At 47.2% G+C, this 19,281-nt stretch overlaps 1 protein-coding gene and 1 pseudogene across 1 annotated transcript; one reads left to right on the plus strand and one right to left on the minus strand.

Moving 5' to 3' along the window:
• Positions 1-1,412: 1,412 nt before the first annotated feature.
• Positions 1,413-2,752, minus strand: LOC121851800 (annotated as a pseudogene).
• Positions 2,753-9,906: 7,154 nt separating this feature from the next.
• LOC121851801 (zinc finger protein 271-like) lies at positions 9,907-18,605 on the plus strand. The gene is made up of 6 exons (XM_042345888.1): positions 9,907-10,010; positions 10,675-10,825; positions 13,234-13,337; positions 14,490-14,908; positions 15,161-16,661; positions 18,176-18,605. The coding sequence occupies exons 1-6, from the start codon at positions 9,907-9,909 to the stop codon at positions 18,603-18,605; spliced, it is 2,709 nt and encodes a 902-aa protein (XP_042201822.1).
• The last annotated feature ends 676 nt before the right edge of the window (positions 18,606-19,281 follow it).

Below are 19,281 nucleotides of genomic sequence, written 5' to 3' on the forward strand. Positions count from 1 at the left end.
CACACATCACAAAACTTACCACATACTATGCACTGCACACTTAACACTACAACTTCACTCTAAACCACAAATACACTATACAAGGTGCGTGCATAGCCATCAGGTGGGTTGTACAGTAGAATTGCAGACCCCTGCTGTTACTATCATATAAAATAAAAAAGTAACATCATGCTAAGACCAATTAATGAAACCCAAAGGGATTAAAAGCAAAACAAGTGCAGAAAGTAGGCCTGACATTAAATTGTTTTGATATTATGAACATATATATTTAGTGTATTAAGTCAAATGTAAATATTACAAAAATGCTTACCTTTTCTTTTATTAAAGGGCATTTAAAAACACATCATGAAAACAAATTGGGAGCATCCAGAAAAGCACGGCCACACCTGACAGACACTTTAATAGTAATGTCAACAGTTACAATTCATGCTTATTCATTTAATCATCATCATGGCTTGGCTTCGCGAACGAAGATCTAGGAAGGACATCCACGTCTTCTGCAGGCACGCTGGTGGCTGACGAGGCCTATGCGGGACAAGCAGGTCCTGCCACAACAGCTGCAAGTATAGGTCTGATCTGGGATGGGTGCTGAGGGATCATGGTTCTTCCTCCTCCTCCTTTTGTCCTCCATATGGGCCCTGCGGGTATCTTCGAATAAGGAGGTGGCCTGGTGGACTGCGTGCCGCCAGGAGTTGCGATCAGCTGCTTGTGTTGCCCACTGACGGTGATCAATGCAGCAAGCAGTGAGGGACTTCTTCAGGGAGTCTTTGTATCGCTTTCGTGGTGCCCCTATGTCGCGATGGCCAGAGGACAGTTCCCCATACAGCACAATCTTCGGTAAGCGGTGGTTCTCCATCCTGGCGATGTGCCCTGCCCAACGAAGCTGTGTCTTGAGGAATATACATTCTAATTCATGTTTTAAAAGGCAGCATAATGCTTTGCATATCGACTATTTTACTTCACACTAAATGACTTCATATGTACAGAAAGCCCATCTCTGATTGAATTACACCTATAACCCCATTCATTATTTAAATGACAGAAGCCAGTGAATAAGGAGGATGCTATGGAAAATGGTCTCAAACTCCAGGTTACACATCTTCCAAGGTGCCATTTTACACGTGCTGGCCCCTCCTACTCAGATTTGTCCAAAAAGTCCATCCACACCTCCACATCCACAAACTGCTGGGGATTGCCTCGCTCTCCCTCAGAATCGGAAGGCTCCTCCTGCTTCACGCTGCCTCTATCCATTTGCAGATTGGGTCCTGGAGTCGAATCTTGATCTTCACATTTCACCGTCACTTCTTCACATTTCACCGTCACTTCTTCACATTTCACCCTCACTTCTTCACATTTCACTGTCACTCCTGGCCATGTTGCCAAGTAGGAATTTTCTTCCGATTCTCGTTTCACTAGAGATGGCTAATTGCAGCACGTTGACTTTCACAAGTCGATTTCACTTTCTCCTTGTGTATCTTCTCATGCCTCTTTAGGTTTCCTGATAATGTAAACTCCTTCCCACAGACAGTGCACTTGAAGGGCTTCTCACTGGTGTGTGTTCTCTGATGAATATGAAGAGTTTTTAAAAGAGCAAATGCCTTCCCACACACAGTGCACTTGAAGGGCTTCTCACTCGTGTGTGTTCTATTATGTTTCTTAAGAGTGTCTGAACGAGCAAATGTCTTGCCACACACAGTGCACTTGAAGGGCTTCTCACCCGTATGTGTTCTTTGATGAATATGAAGAGTTTTTGAACAAGCAAATGCCTTCCCACACACAGTGCACTCAAAGGGCTTCTCGCCTGTGTGTGTTCTCTGATGAATTTGAAGAGTTTTGAATGAGCAAATGCCTTCCCACACACAGTGCACTTGAAGGGCGTCTCACCTGTGTGTGTTTTTTGATGAATATGAAGATTTTCTGAATAAACAAATGCCTTCCCACACACAGTGCACTCTAAGGGCTTCTCGCCTGTGTGTGTTCTCTGATGAATTTGAAGAGATTTTGAACGAGCAAATGCCTTTCCACACACCGTGCACTTGAAGGGCTTCTCACCCGTGTGTGTTCTCTGATGATTATGAAGAGTTTTTGAAAGAGCAAATGCCTTTCCACACACCGTGCATTTGAAGGGCTTCTCACCCGTGTGTGTTCTATTATGTTTCTTAAGAGTTTCTGAAAGAGCAAATGCATTACCACACACAGTGCACTTGAAGGGCTTCTCACCCGTGTGTGTTCTTTGATGAACATGAAGATTTTCTGAATAAGCAAATGCCTTCCCACACACAGTGCACTTAAAGGGTTTCTCACCCGTGTGTGTTCTTTGATGAACATGAAGATTTTTTGAAAGAGTAAATGCCTTCCCACACACAGTGCACTTGAAGGGCTTCTCACCCGTGTGTGTTCTTTGATGACCATGAAGATTTTCTGAACAAGCAAATGTCTTCGCACACACAGTGCACTTGAAGGGCTTTTCACCCATGTGTGTTCTCTGATGAATATGAAGAGTTTTTGAAAGAGTAAATGCCTTACCACACACAGTGCACTTGAAGGGCTTCTCACCCGTGTGTGTTCTTTGATGAGCATGAAGATTTTCTGAACGAGCAAATGCCTTCGCACACACAGTGCACTTGAAGGGCTTCTCGCCCATGTGTGTGCTCTGTCGCTGCTTCAAACGTCCACTGCGATCCGTGCTGTATACACACTGGTCATATTGGTGCGTTTTATCACCAGGCTGTGTCGAGGGTCTCTTCTCCATGCGATTAATTCTGCAGATATACACATACACATTACACATAATTACACACAATATACAAGACAAGTATCCCCTTGTATAGCCAGACTGTTGGGACAAGTGCTGTTAGCGAGCACCTATGAAGGCTGACACAGGCAATGAGTCGGTGGGTGGCCAACATCACAAATGGCTGCCTTTGTCTCCCTAGTGGCGATGCTTACGCATCGCACCAGGTAATGATTTTAATCTGAGTCGACCGATGGGAGGCCCAGAAATGTTTCAAATAATCATCACTGGTGGTGGCCGTAAGTGGGAATTTCACTTGTGTCTCCGGGTTTGTAGTGCAGCACACCACCACTGCACTTCTACTCCCCAGATTACACACCCAGAGTACATGCACATAATATACGTACTCATTACACACTCGAAAACAAAGTACACCGAGAAAAAATATCCTGTTCATGCAAGTGCTGATAACCAGCACCTATTAATGCTGACATTGCATTAATAGGATGTGGTGTGGCCAGAACCACAACCGACTGTCATCGTCTCTCTAAACAATGTTTCCAAACTGCAAGAGGTAATCATTTAAGGCTAAGTCAAACCATGGGAGGCCCAGGACCAGTTCACCTATTCACTGCCACCAATGTTGGCCAAGAAGTGGCAATCAAACTCCGAAGAGTTAGTCGCAAAGTGCATGAACCAATGCATCACCGCTCCCCACATTACCCGCTCATACGCACAGAGACACACAATTATACAATCATGGTCTATAGACGGCCAGAGACAACAGCAGTCGAGCATGTTTCTGGCCACCCACCCCCTGGTGTGTCATGCCACCCTTCATAAGTGGTCGCTAACAGTACTTTCCCCAACAGTCTGTTCAAGCTGTAGGGTGCATCTTTGTCTTTATCTTGTGTGTGAGGGAGTGGAGTTTGCATGTTCTTCTCCTATGTTGCATGGGATTCGTCCAGGTTTTCTGGTGTGTTCTTGCAGCTAAACCCAAAAACAACATAGTTGGTTTTACCCAAAAGATCCCACTGGTGAAATAATTACCTGGATGACTCAATTGAGATTACAATCAGTAAAATTTCTGCCTACTGCAACAACCTTGGCAGAACCCTCCTGAAAAAGTTTTGAGACTCAGTGAGGATCTCCTCATTGAGGTAAAGCAATAACCCAGGCTGAGACTAATTCCAAGAGAAACCAGACAACAGTGGGCAAGCTTAGCAGACAAGCTCTGCATAGCCAGGCCCCACATCGTAATGTTTCATATTACAAACTGGACATCGATTCACAGTTATGAAATTGATATTCACACAAAATAAATAATCGAGGCTTTCCTGGGTAAACATATTAACGAACATGTTTAATATCGGGCCTGCCTGGTGTATTTGTTTGTTTTTAATAAATTTGAGTCTGATTTAAGAAGTTATCTTAGACTGACATTGTTTCATTAATTTTACATAATGGCAGCTTTCTGTGCAAGCCTACTGTACATCCCACCTGCTGGCTGTACAAATACACATTACATGTAGTGCAATGTAAAGTATGGCGGACACAAGATCATGGAATTGGACAAACTAGTCCAGAGCCCAAAGAGGAAGTGAAACCTAAGGCAAAACAATGATAAAAAGACAAAAAAATATGGACTGAGTATTACAGCAATTTTATAAGGATCAAGAGAATAATGAGCTGCTGAATGAACTAGAAAATATATCCCCACCACCAAGGAATGCTACAATGATAATATATTTTAAGAAGTAGAAAAGCCAATAAAAATCTAAAGAAAAACAAGAGTTAATTCGTGGATGCAATGAGTGGAGAAATTATAAAATCTGGAGGGAAGGAACTTATAAAATAAATCCATGAGCTATGCAATAAAGTATGGAGAGAAAATATTGATTTGAAGCTTTCGTGACTGCAGGAATCCATACTCTTTGGTTCTTTCGGTAAAGTCACGTAGGTATGGAGAGAAAGGAAATACCGGAGGAGTGGGCAAAATCCAAACTTGTGACAATACTCAGGAAAGGAGATCTCATGGAGGGTAAAAATTACCAAACCATCGCACAAATGAGCCTAATGGGGAAGATACTAATAATAGTACTCTTAAATCAATTAAAAACCGCAGACTGAGGATTATTTGGCAGATTAACAGGCAAGGTTCAGAAAAATAGGAACACAGTACATCAAATGTTAATTTTAAGGTTCATAGCAGAGAAAGAAAAGAGAAAGAATAGGCTGGTTTACAACTGTTTCATAGAGTTCGAGAAACTATTCGATTTGACAAACCAGCTAAAACGTGGGCAATATTAGGATCATACAGAGTAGGGAAAATATTGATCCCGCAGATTCTGCAGGACATAGGTGAGAGGTTAAAGTCGGCAGTAGAATTTGGACCATTAAAGTTTGGACAGGAAATATCAAAATGTTCCCAACAACAATAGACATGACACAGGGAGATCCACTATCGCTAAACAACTTTATCACATACATGGAAAGATTGATGGATGCCATTCCGGAAAACGGCACAGGAGTATCTGTGCAAGGAAAAAAAAAATAATATGGGATTTGCTCACAACACAGATCTGATGGAAAAAAGCTGCGTGGTACTGCAGTCAAGTATGCATATGCTGAATATGCCAGGAAAGGAGGCAGGACTGAAGATTAATGTGGAAAAAACATGGATGATGGCATTAGGAAAGGAGAAATTTGAGAAAGAAGTAATACTAGAAAACAGCAAGATTGGGAATGAAAAGGAATTTGAATACTTTGGAAGTCTACTGACATGGGACGACTGCACAAACGACATTATAGCGAGGATCGCAAAGGGGAAAGGAGTAATAGCAGGCTTTAATGAAATCTGGAGCAGCAAGTAAATCAGCAACAAGACTAAACTGAACATCTTAAGAACATGCTTGTTGAGTACAGCTTCGCATGCCTGAGACTTGGACATGAAAACGACTGACAGAGATAAAATGTTGATACTCGAAATATATTACAATAAGACCTCAGAGTACCCTGGTGTAAGCGCGAATTCGGGGAAGTTGGGGTTCGCCTATACGAGTGTACTGTATATGATGCTAGCTGGGTGGCCTCGTTTTTTGCGCGGGCGATACAGTTACACGCTGTCAAAATACATGTTCACGTGATGGCATGGATAATTTGACTGGCTTCCAACCCGGTACATTTAGCAAAAGTATGAGTCACAAGTTTAAGTATGAATCGGGGTCGGTCACGTATGAGCGGGTCCGCGTACTCTGAGCCCTTGTAGTGTACTACAGAAGATACTTACTGCAACTAAGCTGACTAAAGTATAACTAAGAAAAAGTTTGCACGCAGAATACCTGATTGATGCAGGCAGTGAGGACAATGAAAACTGGCACAATCAGTACATTTAAATGTGTTGTTCGGGAAAATGGAAGGAACCGGAAAGAAGAAGGCCTTCCAGAGAATGGCTTGACCACATAAGAGATTGGTGCCAGAAAGTTGTGCACTACTTGAGCATATTGGCACAAGACAGAGGAAAGTGGAAACAATTGACAGAATGTGCAGTGGACACCGACGGGCTATCTCCCCATTGATAATTTCACAACACCCAAATAGTGCAGCAGCTCATCTCTACTTACACTGCAGCTCTGCATAGCAATATCTGTATGTATTTATGTTGTTACATTGGGTTTCTACTAACAACAATAAGGTCGTGTTAAATGGCAGGATTGAAGTGATTAATGCGAAAATGCAGTACTGTACTCATGTTGAAGATAGCAACAACAGAAGCCTTGATAGCATTTGCTGAAATATTGGTAGTTTAATTGTGGAAAAATGGCTGCATTGCAAGATACGCTCTGATGATTTAAGACTTTAGTAAATTATTGTAAATGGGTAATGGCTTGCTTGCACGTAATATTTGATGTAAACTTGTACACTGTATGGCCAACTTGTATAGATTGCACCATGTTTTGGGACAGTGTTTAGCGATATGAATAGTTGAGCAGTGAGAACACGCAGCAGCGCTAGCTAAGGAAACGTACCTAGCTCCATCATTCGCTGGGTCAATGAGAGCGACACACACTCTAAGCCAACCAGACCCCACCGCCCGCGATTCAATTATCACGATTCATGGTCATAATTATATTTTTTAAAACATTGACTTGTTTAACCAGTTGAGAACTCACACGACCGGGACAGTCTCAGGCTCCACCTAAAAACACCTCGCCACACAAATTTAGGTCTTCACTAAGATCATGGAGGTCATGAAGCCTTTCTCTGAGAATGACCTGGACTGGAAGCGCAGCAGCTCCTTTAAGCTCGTCTTCCTGCGCTACCTTGTAGGATGAGTAAAGTAGAATGCACTCATAAGTATAGTACATAATACTGATGCTATTATAAATCATACATGTTCTTAACTGTTTAGCATCTGTATTATTGTAGGGCTTGAGATAAGCGTCACGCGCTGGGTCAGTATGCGCGCACGTGACGGACAGTGAGGGCGAACGAGGACACAGGGCGCTGATTGGCTAGCCGTTGTTGTTGTACAAATTAAGGTGGCGTGATATTTAAGGGGGCCGCAGGTGGGTAATTGAGGACGCAGGGCACTGATTGGACGAGAGGGACTGTTGTCTGACATTGGCGCCGGCGTGTCTGGAACAACAACGCCACGTGGCACCGGGGCCTGGGGGCGAGTGGCGTCGTGGGGGATGACCTAATTGATTAAGGGTAATTGGTTCGGGATTAAGGGTGAGATGGTGGAGTGAAACGGGAGTTGGTGCCTGGGACAAGAGACAAACGGATGGAGAGACGGAGCAGTGGATAGAGTGAGTACAGCGTAGGGTAGCAGCGGAGTAACAGAAGCATCAGTGGAGAGAGAGATGACGGAGTTAATGAAGAGCAGCCGAGCTGGAGAGAGAGAGAGCGGAGAGGAGAATCGACGAAGGAGCAGAAGGGAGCGAGCGAGGCGAGCGGAGCGCAGCGAGCGAGCGGAGAAACATTGAGTGGTGTTGACGGAGAGTTGTGGGTTGGAGTGTACGGTGGAACATTGAGCGGTGTTGGAGAGTTGTGGGTTGGAGTGTACGGTGGAACATTGAAGGTGTTGTCGGGAGAGATGTGGAACTATATAATTAAATAAAGAACCGAGGAAAGACAAGAAGCTGTCGTGTCGGTATGAGCACTACATTATTAGCGCTATTACCGATACCCCAGTGAAGCCCTCATATTACTACTATGAGCCAAGAATGTCTGTGTGTAACTCACGTGACGTCACTCAACTTGCCGCACCCCCCACGTCACTGTGTGATGAGTCTATGGCTCTCTGTGCGGTGAGTATGTGGGTCTCTGTGTTGTGAGTCTGTGGGTCATTGTGTGGTGAGTCTATGGTTCTCTGTGTGGTGAGTCTGTGGGTCTCTGTGTAGTGAGTCTGTGGGTCTCTGTGTGGTGATTCTGTGGTTCTCTGTGTGGTGAGTCTGTGGGTCTCTGTGTGGTGAGTCTGTGGGTCTCTGTGTGATGAGTCTATGGCTCTCTGTACGGTGAGTATGTGGGTCTCTGTGTTGTGAGTTTGTGAGTATCTGTGTGGTGAGTCTGTGGGTATCTGTGTGGTGAGTCTGTGGATCTGTGTGGTGGGTCTGTGTGGTGAGTCTGTGGGTATCTGTGTGGTAGGTCTTTGTGGTGGGTCTGTGTGGTGAGTTTGTGGGTGTCTGTGTGGTGAGTCTATGGGTCTCTGTGTGATGAGTCTATGGGTCTCTGTGTGGTGAGTCTATGGTTCTCTGTTTGGTGAGTCTGTGGGTCTATGTGTGATGAGGCTATGGGTCTATGTGTGATGAGTCTATGGGTCTCTGTGTGATGAGTCTGTGGGTCTCTGTGTGATGAGTCTATGGGTCTCTGTGTGGTGAGTCTGTGGAACCGTGAAGTGAGCGGGGTCATCGTGAGAGCCCGGGAACGTGAGAGGGTGGAAGTCGGGACCCAGGGTAGGGGAAATTAGCACCAGGCTAGGGGGGCTGCTTTACCCTGTCGGCCGATGTTGGTTAAGCCCTCAGCTCGGCGAAGAGCCCGGATAGCTGGTGTGCTAGGCAACCCAGTACCCTACCCCTGTGGAGATGTATATTAGCCCTAACCAGTAATAGGCGTAAGCCCCTAATAAACCCTTGGCGAAAGCCCCTAAGAAGATCTACCTCTGAGTCGTCTTTAACAACACAACAACTGGCATCAGAAGTGGACTCTTTCAAGGCTAAGTTACATGAAGAAAAATGGCGATGCACTTGAAAAAGCGGAACCCACCTGTTGCGTCTTCCGACAACGAAGAAGCAGCGACATGGGATCGGACGACCCCGGGCTCCGTGGCCCCCGGTTATTGCGGCCACGGCTGGTGTCTCTACCGCACCAGTGGATGACATCGGCATGCTGGGAAGACGGTCGCCATTACGCGTCCTCCAGCGACCACGTGGTAGGCTGCCGCCATCTTGGCCATCGCGGCGGAGAAGCGGTCGGGAGCGGCCATTTCAGAGGTGCCACATGGTGCGCATCCTGCTGCTGATGCAGCTGTTGCGCGGGAAGGAGCCGCAAGGAGAGGACACCGTGGTCGCTGCGAGGGCTGGCGGGAGAAGTCGGAGGGCAAGCGGGCCCCGCGGTGGGGCCACCATTTCGGCGGTTGGCAGGGGACGCTGTTCCCGCCAAAACGCCGTTCCCGCCATCGGAGAGCGTGATCCCGTCATGCTATGGCTGACGGCTTGACCTGACAGCCTGGAGGTTGAGACCCTCTGTGGTGCGTCTGGAGCTGTAGGCTCGCCCTGACGGCCCGGAGATTGAAACACTCCGAGGCACGTTGAAACAGTGGGCTGGAAGTTCGTGGTGTTCAGGTGTTGTTGTCCAGTTGCGTTGGGACTGTATCCCTCCGTTGTTAGGGTGCATTTTGTGCAGTAGGTGGGCGATAGCTGTTCTCGGCTCGGTCGGTACGGCTATAGGCTGCGATGCGGGTCTCGGAGAGAGACTTGGTTAACGTTCCCTTGATACGGCCGATGCGTGTGCGTCGGGAAGGTGGGGGGTGATGCCATGGCTGCTCTCGGCTCGGTCGGTACGGCTATAGGCTGCGATGCGGGTCTCGGAGAGAGACTCGGTTAAAATTCCCGCGATACGGCCAACGCGTGCACGTCGGAAAGGCGGGGGGTGATGCCTGGTGGCATAAGATGCCCGGGGTGGCCTTCAAGGGAGGGCTGCTACGTTGTGCGAGCGCGGGAAACCACGCGTGCAGCCGCCATGTTGTGCATGCACGGGAAATCGCCGAGATGCGGTTCGTGCATGCAGACGCCATTTTGTGCGAGCGCGTGAGGCCGCGAAGATGCGGATCACGCGTGCGGCCGCCATTTTGGGCGAAGCACAGGAAACCGTGGGGAAGCCGTTTGCGCGTGCGGCCGCCATTTCGGCCAATTTTCACGCCAAACTATTTTCTTTAACTAAAATGCAGATCCTGGGGGCGTCCCTGAAGCGCGACTTCTTCGCCCCGGGACATGGGTTGGTTCTGACGCATGACGTCTCGACCCGGGATGTCGGATGACGTCCTGATTGGGGTGTGTGTGTGAGCGCTAAGCAGCTCTTCCATCTTCGTTCTATCACTGCCTAGTGGATGGAACGTGGCTGGGGGTCGGGGAACCCTGCCATCCGTGTTGTGTGAGTGAAGGTGTACATACAGTGGAACCCCGAAGATCGAACTTAATTTGTTCCAGACGCCCATTTCCACACCGATTTGGTCGAACACCGATTTGTTCGGGTTCTGGTGCGTTGGTTGTGCATCAAACGCGTCTGAATTTGTCTATTCTTTTTTTCCTCTTCTCTCGCGCCGGCCGGAATCCCCTCATCTCCACTGCTTAGGGGCCGGGTGACTGTTGTGTCCGCCAAGCCAGGCCGCACAGGTTGTGATAGCGCGAGCGATCCCATCCCTTTGTGTGTGCCTGCAGAAACCCCGCCAGTAATTCCACGAGTGGCGCCTCACCCAGTGGATGTGCTGGTGGACTTGACACCTGCCAGTACACCGCCGATTCCGACGCCGACGCGGGGAAGCGGGCCGGCGTCACGCACACCTTCACGGGGCGTGCGGATACGGTGACGGTCAGTGGGGCCGTTTCTTCGTCCCTTGCCTTCTTCGGACACTTTTACGGTGTCCCATGTGGGAACTGTCCCCAAAGTTTCCCTGTACCGTGCTGCCCTAGTGTGGGGTTGTGTTCTTGCAGCTGGTCCTGTTCTCTTCACACACATGTCACTTGCGCTCTTTTGATGTGGTTGTTTCCCCATCCGAGTTGCCGGGCTCCGCTCTCGTAATGTGATGACATTACGTCTCGCTCACCCTCTGGTGCCATGACGTCACAGGATGTGGCGTCAGGTGGACTTTCCGGTATGATAACGTCACGGGCGGTGACATAATGTCCTGGAGTACTTAAGCTGGAACCCATGAAGTGAGCGGGGTCGTCGTGAGAGCCTGGAAACGTGAGAGGGTGGAAGTCAGGACCCAGGGTAGGGGAAATTAGCACCAGGCTAGGGGGGCTGCTTTACCATGTCGGCCGATGTTGGTTAAGCCCTCGGCTCGGTGAAGAGGGAAGAGCCCGGATAGCCGGTGTGCTAGGGAACCCAGTACCCTACCCCTGGGGAGATGTATATTAGCCCTAACCAGTAATAGGCGTAAGCCCCTAATAAACCCTTGGCGAAAGCCCCTAAGAAGATCTGCCTCCGAGTCGTCTTTAACAACACAACACTATGAATTGGAGGTGACCTGCATAAATTAAAAAAAATTAAAAAAAATTATAATTCATGTTGTTATAACAATTCTATTTATATTCTTGGGTCTTTCTGTAAAGTCATGTAGATAGGTTAAAATAAAATAAAAATAACAAAACTAAGACGTTTCGATTGCAATGCGATCAAAACGTCGTAGTTTTCTGTTATTTTTGATTATTTTCTTTGAAGCTATCTACGTGACTTTACCGAAAGACCCAAGAATATGAATTCCTGCAGTCACGAAAGCTTTAAGTGAATTCTATTTAATTAAGTAGAATGTGTTATATTAATTTAAAGTTGCGCATTTTGATGTGACGTCACATTTCTCAAACCCCCCCTCCCCCCTCGTAACACATCGTCACAAATGTCTGACTCCCCTCCCCCCTAGGTGCTTGACATCATTTATGGACGGCCCCCAACACCGATGACGATTCTCTGAATGATAACCTGCTGTATGTTGTCGATGAGTATGCCAAAATTGAGAGTGAATGCCTTTTTTACATTCAACTGAATCAAAAACGCCTGCGTGTAGAACAGTATGCTCATCTCAGGGACGCTATCAATGCTGAGGGAGATGCAAACGCTCAGAATGTGGGGAGATTAGTTATTTTGCATTCATCCTTCACATAGTTAGCCTGATAACTTTAATCTGCATTGTCTTATGGTTGTTATTGTTTGACTTGCATCCAAAGGGATTTTTGCACACAGCGTTGAAGTACTGTGTTTTTGTGGAAGACTTTGCTGTTTTTTCCAGGATTTTTATGTTGCGTGTAGTCACTTTAAGATGTTTCTTGTTCACGTGTATTTTGTGTTGTGGTTGCACCCGAGTCAAGAGCCGCATGGCTCACAGGGTTAGACCTAATACATGAAAATGAAACTGAAAACTTATGTTTCAGCAGAACCAATTTTTACGAATGACTGTAAACTTATATTATTCCCTTAACTTCAAAGGCCCGGGGTGACGTATGTTGAGTCTGCTTGGTTGCTTCCGATTTACAAGCCATTAAAACAAATACCACTGGCGGCTCATTAACGTAATTTACCCATTAATCCTGTCCATTTCAATCATTATGTCCGGTTCAGCGGCCACGCCCAATAACTCCATATTTGGGCACGCCTCGTTAACATAATCTCTTCATACACATCCGTGTTAACTTGTGGGGAGGCGGTGTGGGTGCTAGTGACGTCATGTCATTTCTCCTGCTGCGTGCTTCCGTGTGACGTCACGAAATCTCAGGAGCTGCTTCTGTGCGCGCAACTCTCGGATCGGAGGTGAGAAGTTCACATCGTGATGTTGGTTGTTGTTGTTGTTGTTTACCCAGGTACAGCCTCGCTTCTTCCCTCTCTCTCTCTCTCGTAGCGATAGCAATTGAGTAGCGGCAAGTATGGAATCGATGTCCAGGTTGGAACGTTACTACGTGGGGCCGAGCCATGCAGGCCTTGCCTCCTGCCCTTGCCTGACTGACTTTGCTTGATTCTCTTAAGTTTAATGTGTCTTCACCTGGCTGACTACTTCACCTCTCAGAGTCTCCATACTCTAGTTCAGGATCATCGAGTTTTGTTTTGTATTCCCGATTGAGTAATTTGCAGGCCACTTTTCAACACTGGAATATTTGGACGAAACCAGCCCAGACGTTTACTTTTAGTCGGAATGAGACATCAAAGCATTACACAATTACACTCGCCCACCCACACGCTCACCCACACGCTCCCACTCATACACTTACACGCTCACCCACTGTCAGCGAGCATCTATGAAGGCCGGCACGGCACACGAAGTGGTAGGTGACCAGCACCACGCCCGGACTGCCTTTGTCTCCCGAGTGGCGATGTTTACACACCGCACAAGGTACTAATTGGAGGCTGAGTTGACCTAGGGGAGGCTTAGGACCAGTTCAGATATGTCACTAGTGTTGGCTTTGAGGGGAAATCGAACCCGGGTCGCCGGTTTATAGCACAGCGGGATAACCGATACACTACCGCCCACCCACACACACACAAAGACAACGTTTAAATAGGTGAGTTTTCAAGACGGACTTAATTATATCTATCGACTCTGTCTTACTAATCAGGGTGACCGCTTCATTTGACCAGAGTGGTGAACCTGGAATGCTGGATTGGTGACGTTTGCACGGCAGTGGGTTCAGCCTGCTTGGACAGTGCGTGGGCAAAACCTGCCCTGTCACTGAGAGAGGAGGCAGACTGACCAGTGGCTTCCAAGTCGGTGTGAGTGCCCTTGCCCTTTACACCCAAAGCTCGCTTAGCGCTCCTCCAGATGCTTTGTTCCTGGAGAATTGAGCGCCAATCGATCAGCGCTACAAGGGGTCATCATGAACCCATTGTATACTATATAGCGATGCGTTCCTGACAATGTTATATCTTTAGTCTGAATAATATATGGGGCTTTATTTGGGTATCGGTAATAGAGCTAATAATACAGATGCTAAACATTTAATAAAAATAATGATTTATAACATCGGTATTATGTACTCTACTTACGAGTGCATTCTACTTTACTCATCCTACAAGGTAGTGGGGGGAGACAAGGTTGAAGGAGCTGCTGCGCTTCCAGTCTGGGTCATTCTCAGAGAAAGGCTCCAGGACCTCCCTGATCTTAGTGAAGCCCTCAATCTAAATTTGTGTGGCTAGGTTTTCTTAGGTGGAGCCTGCGACACTATTCTGGTCGTTTGAGGTCTCAACTGGCTAAACGAGTCATATTTTTTAAACAATCATGACCACGAATTGTGATCATTAAATCGCGGGGGTGGGGACTGGTTGGCTTAGAGCATGCGTCGCTCTCATTGGCTGAGTGAAGATTGGGCCGGGTACGTTTGCTTGGCTAAGCGCTGCTGCGTGTTCTCACTCGTGAGCACTTTGTAAACTTAAAAAAGAATTACGAAATGAAATATCCAGGACAAAGAGCACTGGAACAAATCGGCACTCTAAGGGTCGCACTAAGCGAGGTCTGCCTGAAAATTGTGTAATATGTATGTATTTGCAGAATCAATCACATGGAGAAGAGAGGCTTGGCAAAAGCTGGAAGGAAAAGGCACCAATGCATCCAGTGTCCATACAGCACCGATCAGATGGGTCACTTGAAGAGACATCAGAGAAAACACACAGGCGAGAAGTCCTTCAAGTGCAGTGTATGTGGTAAGGCATTTGCAGAGTCAGTTTTTCTTGAGAAACATAATAGAACACACACGGGCGAGAAGCCCTTCAAGTGCACTGTATGTGGGAAGTCATTTGCTCACTTAAAAACTCTTCAAATTCATCAGAGAACACACACGGGCGAGAAGCCCTTCAAGTGCAGTGTATGTGGTAAGGCATTTGCAGAGTCAGCATATCTTAAGAAACATACTAGAACACACACTGGCGAGAAGCCCTTCAAGTGCACTGTGTGTGGCAAGACATTTGCTCGTTCAGAAGCTCTTCATATTCATCAGAGAACACACACCGGTGAAAAGCCCTTCAAGTGCACTGTGTGTGGGAAGGCATTTGCTCAACCATTAACTCTTCATATTCATCAGAGAACACACACCGGTGAGAAGCCCTTCAAATGCACTGTGTGTGGGAAGTCATTTGCTCATTCAAACACTCTTCAAATTCATCAGAGAACACACACAGGCGAGAGGTCCTTCAAGTGCAGTGTATGTGGTAAGGCATTTGCAGAGTCAGTATATCTTAAGAAACATAATAGAACACACACGGGCGAGAAGCCCTTCAAGTGCACCGTGTGTGGCAAGACATTTGCTCGTTCAGAAAATCTTCGTATTCATCAGATAACACACACCGGTGAGAAGCCCTTCAAGTGCACTGTGTGTGGGAAGGCATTTGCTCGTTCAGTAACTCTTCATATTCATCAGAGAACACACACCGGTGAGAAGCCCTTCAAGTGCACTGTGTGTGGGAAGGCATTTGCTCGTTCAGAAACTCTTCATATTCATCAGAGAACACACACCGGTGAGAAGCCCTTCAAGTGCACTGTGTGTGGGAAGGCATTTGCACATTCAGAAACTCTTCATAGTCATCAGAGAACGCACACTGGTGAGACGCCCTTCAAGTGCAGTGTATGTGGTAAGGCATTTGCAGAGTCAGCATATCTTAAGAAACATAATAGAACACACACGGGCAAGAAGCCCTTCAAGTGCACTGTGTGTGGGAAGGCATTTGCTCGTTCAGAAACTCTTCATAGTCATCAGAGAACACACACTGGTGAGACGCCCTTCAAGTGCAGTGTATGTGGTAAGGCATTTGCAGAGTCAGCATATCTTAAGAAACATAATAGAACACACACGGGCAAGAATCCCTTCAAGTGCACTGTGTGTGGGAAGGCATTTGCTCAACCATTAACTCTTCATATTCATCAGAGAACACACACCGGTGAGAAGCCCTTCAAGTGCACTGTGTGTGGGAAGTCATTTGCTCGTTCAGAAAATCTTCGTATTCATCAGAGAACACACACCGGTGAGAAGCCCTTCAAGTGCAGTGTATGTGGTAAGGCATTTGCAGAGTCAGTATATCTTAAGAAACATAATAGAACACACACGGGCGAGAAGCCCTTCAAGTGCACTGTGTGTGGCAAGACATTTGCTCGTTCAGAAAATCTTCGTATTCATCAGAGAACACACACCGGTGAGAAGCCCTTCAAGTGCAGTGTATGTGGTAAGGCATTTGCAGAGTCAGCATATCTTAAGAAACATAATAGAACACACACGGGCAAGAAGCCCTTCAAGTGCACTGTGTGTGGGAAGGCATTTGCTCAACCATTAACTCTTCATATTCATCAGAGAACACACACCAGTGAGAATCCTTTCAAGTGCACTGTGTATGGGAAGGAGTTTACATTATCAGGAAACCTAAAGAGGCATGAGAAGATCCACAAGGAGAAAGTGAAATCGACTTGTGAAAGTCAACATGCTGCAATGAGCCCATCTCTCATGAAACGAGAATCAGAAGAAAATTCCAACTTGGCAACAGTGAAATTTGAAGAAGTTAAATGTGAAGAAGTGACGGTGAAATGTGAAGATCAAGATAAGACTCCAGGACCCAATCTGCAAGTGGATGGAGGCAGCGTGAAGCAGGAGGAGCATTCCGATTCTGAGGGAGAGCGAGGAAATCCCCAGCAGTTTGTGGATGTGGAGGTGTGGGTAGAGTTTTTGGACAAAGCTGAGTAGGAGGGGCTAGAATGTGTGAAATGGCACCTTGGAAGATGTGTAACCTGGAGTTGAGACGATTTTCCATAGCATTCACTTTATTCACAGGCTTCTGTCATTTCAAGAATGCATAGGGGTTTGGGTGTCATCCAGGCAGAGATGGGCTTTCTGTACATATGAAGTTATTGAGTGTCGAAGTGAAATAGTCGATATGCAAAGCATTATGCTGCCTTATAAAACATGAATTAGGAATGTATTTGATGGTTACGTATTAAATTAATAAGTATGAATTATAACTGTTGGGCATTACTATCAAAGTTGCTGTCAGGTGTGGCCGTGCTTTTCTGCATGCTCCCAATCTGTTTTTATGATTGTTTTTTAAATGCCCTTTTATAAAAAAAAAGGTAAGCATATTAGTATTATTTACATTTGGCTTAATACCCTAAATATATTTGTTCATAATATCAAAATAATTTAATGTCAGGCCTACTTTCTGCACTTGTTTTGCTTTTAATTCGTTTAGGTTTCATTTAATTGGGCTTTGCCTGATGTTACTTTTTTATGGTAACAGCAGAGGTCTGCAAGTGTACTATACATCCCACCTTGCAGAGTGTAGTGGTTTATAGTACAGTGTAGTGTCACGTGTGCAGTGCATAGTGAATAGTTCGTGGTAAATGTGATGTGTGGTGAAATGTGTGTATGTATGGTGTAGTATATTGTATACAGTGCATAGTGTAAGAAGCCGGCTTAGGCTTTTCACGTGACGAATCGAACGCAATGTATCATTGCACTCCGTCGCGAGTTGCAGTCTAAAAGTGTCAAATGAGAGTAAAGTTCTGCATCTTGACGCTGCATGCCACTTGCAGTGAGGCGTGTTGTGCGCCACGCAGTTGCTGTAGCTGGTGTGAGCTTACCTGTGAATCGCACGTGTAATTGTGCACTTTGCAATGTTGCTGTAATTGCTACTTAGAGCCAGGTGCTGGTGTTTTTTTTTATATGTGTGTAACAACATAAATGGGCCGTTCTATGGCGACAGTGCGTGTACTATACACAAGGCTTATTAGAGGGCAGATTTCGTATGTCACGGAGGTCGGCTCAGGATATGACAGTCTGGGTGAACCCACGAATGCACGTGACCGGATGAGGGATCACGGGGGCCCCCAGAAGGGGGTTAGCGGGCCATGTGATGTGGATCCAGATTCTTCACGAAGGATCGAGAATGGGGCGTAACTAGAGGCAGAGCCAGGTCACGCCGCAGGAAATGTAAGCTGAGCCCCGAGAGGGAGCGTGGCTGTTCAACCCGGGAAGAAGTTGTCTTCCCCGAGCTTCGCTCTTTAGTATGCGATGACACGACGGCATGTCGGAAGTTCTAGTTCACCCGTATAGGGAATCCTTTCAAGTGGTTTGGAACGGTGACCACCACATTACGTAGTTAACCTGTAATGTAAATAGTCGCTCGGAATGGTCATAGTTTACTTTGGAACGTTGAGTAGTGTTGGTTGTGTTAGAGAATAAACGTGTTGCCTCCCAGTCTTGGTCTGCGCCTGATTAGAAACCACTACAACTGGTGTCGGAATGTGAGAATCTTACTAGATGCTATCCTTGGGTATAAATGTGTTTACAAGGCGATGACAGCTTACCAAGATGTCACAGAAGACGAAGAAGATGGGTTGATTCCACAAACAGCCCCGGGTGAAATAATCCTGGAGGAAACGTTCGCTGAAGCCCAGTTGTTGGAACTACGGGAGGAGCCCAACCTCGCTGCGCCGCCGTCGCCCAACAAGCTGCGCCGATCGCGGGGCGCCCGCCTCGTTGACTTGTTGACTGCCGCTGCCGTGTTGGCAGCCGAAATGGGGCTGGAACAGCTGCTGGAAAGGGCCGGCGGGCCAGCGCTGCGGGGAGACGACCAAGATGACGCGTATCCCACGCTCGCAGCCGCCATTGTAGAGATGCGGGGGTGAAAGCGGGGTCGCCGTCTAGGCGTGCAGCCGCCATTTCACCGGACCTGCTGGAGGTGGCGAGTCCGCAGCCAGCACATGTGGATGCCACAGTGACGACAGCGCGAGACGACGGGGTTCGTCCAACGAATCTCGCCACAACTACACGCGAAGGTACCAGTTTTGAATTAGACCCTTACCTGCATCAAGGAATTCCCCTGTGTCAGGGGGGATTGGGCGGCATTCTGTCGCTGTTTTACGGCTACCTGCGAGCTAGCAGGGTGGCCAGATGCCGAGGCGTTATGAGCATTGCCGACTACCCTCGACGAAGACGCTTTGGGTGCTTTCTACGCCATCCCGCCGAAAGATCGTGAGATGCTCCAGCAGGCACTTGCGCAGATGGCGGGTATTTTCGACCCTCCATCTAACATACGGCATAAGTTTTCTGCACGACAGCGGGGGGAGGCCGAGATGCCCCTCACCTTCCGCAGCGTGCCCTGGCGCAAGCTGCCTACTTGAGAATGGATGAGGACGGCTTGGATTCCTTGGTCCTCGAGCGGTTGTCGGGCTTCCGCGGGACCTCAAGGTCCACAGGCGGGTCGCGGCGCACCACACACCCGGCACTTACATCTATTTCACCCATTTTACGGGTCGCGGACAGTGTAAACCATGTTGTAGGGAACGACGGGTGGCCGCGGGG

Source organism: Callorhinchus milii, unplaced genomic scaffold (assembly GCF_018977255.1).
Source record: "Callorhinchus milii isolate IMCB2004 unplaced genomic scaffold, IMCB_Cmil_1.0 Scaffold142, whole genome shotgun sequence".
NCBI lineage: Eukaryota > Metazoa > Chordata > Chondrichthyes > Chimaeriformes > Callorhinchidae > Callorhinchus > Callorhinchus milii.

Bases quoted from the DNA above. Each gene is read 5' to 3' on its own strand.
- LOC121851801 (XM_042345888.1), top strand. From the start codon at position 9,907: ATGCCCGGGGTGGCCTTCAAGGGAGGGCTGCTACGTTGTGCGAGCGCG. The intron at 10,011-10,674 runs GTTCGTGCATGC...GTGTGCCTGCAG, and splicing joins CGGGAAATCGCCGAGATGCG to AAACCCCGCCAGTAATTCCA. The intron at 16,662-18,175 runs GTAGGAGGGGCT...GTTGCCTCCCAG, and splicing joins GAGTTTTTGGACAAAGCTGA to TCTTGGTCTGCGCCTGATTA.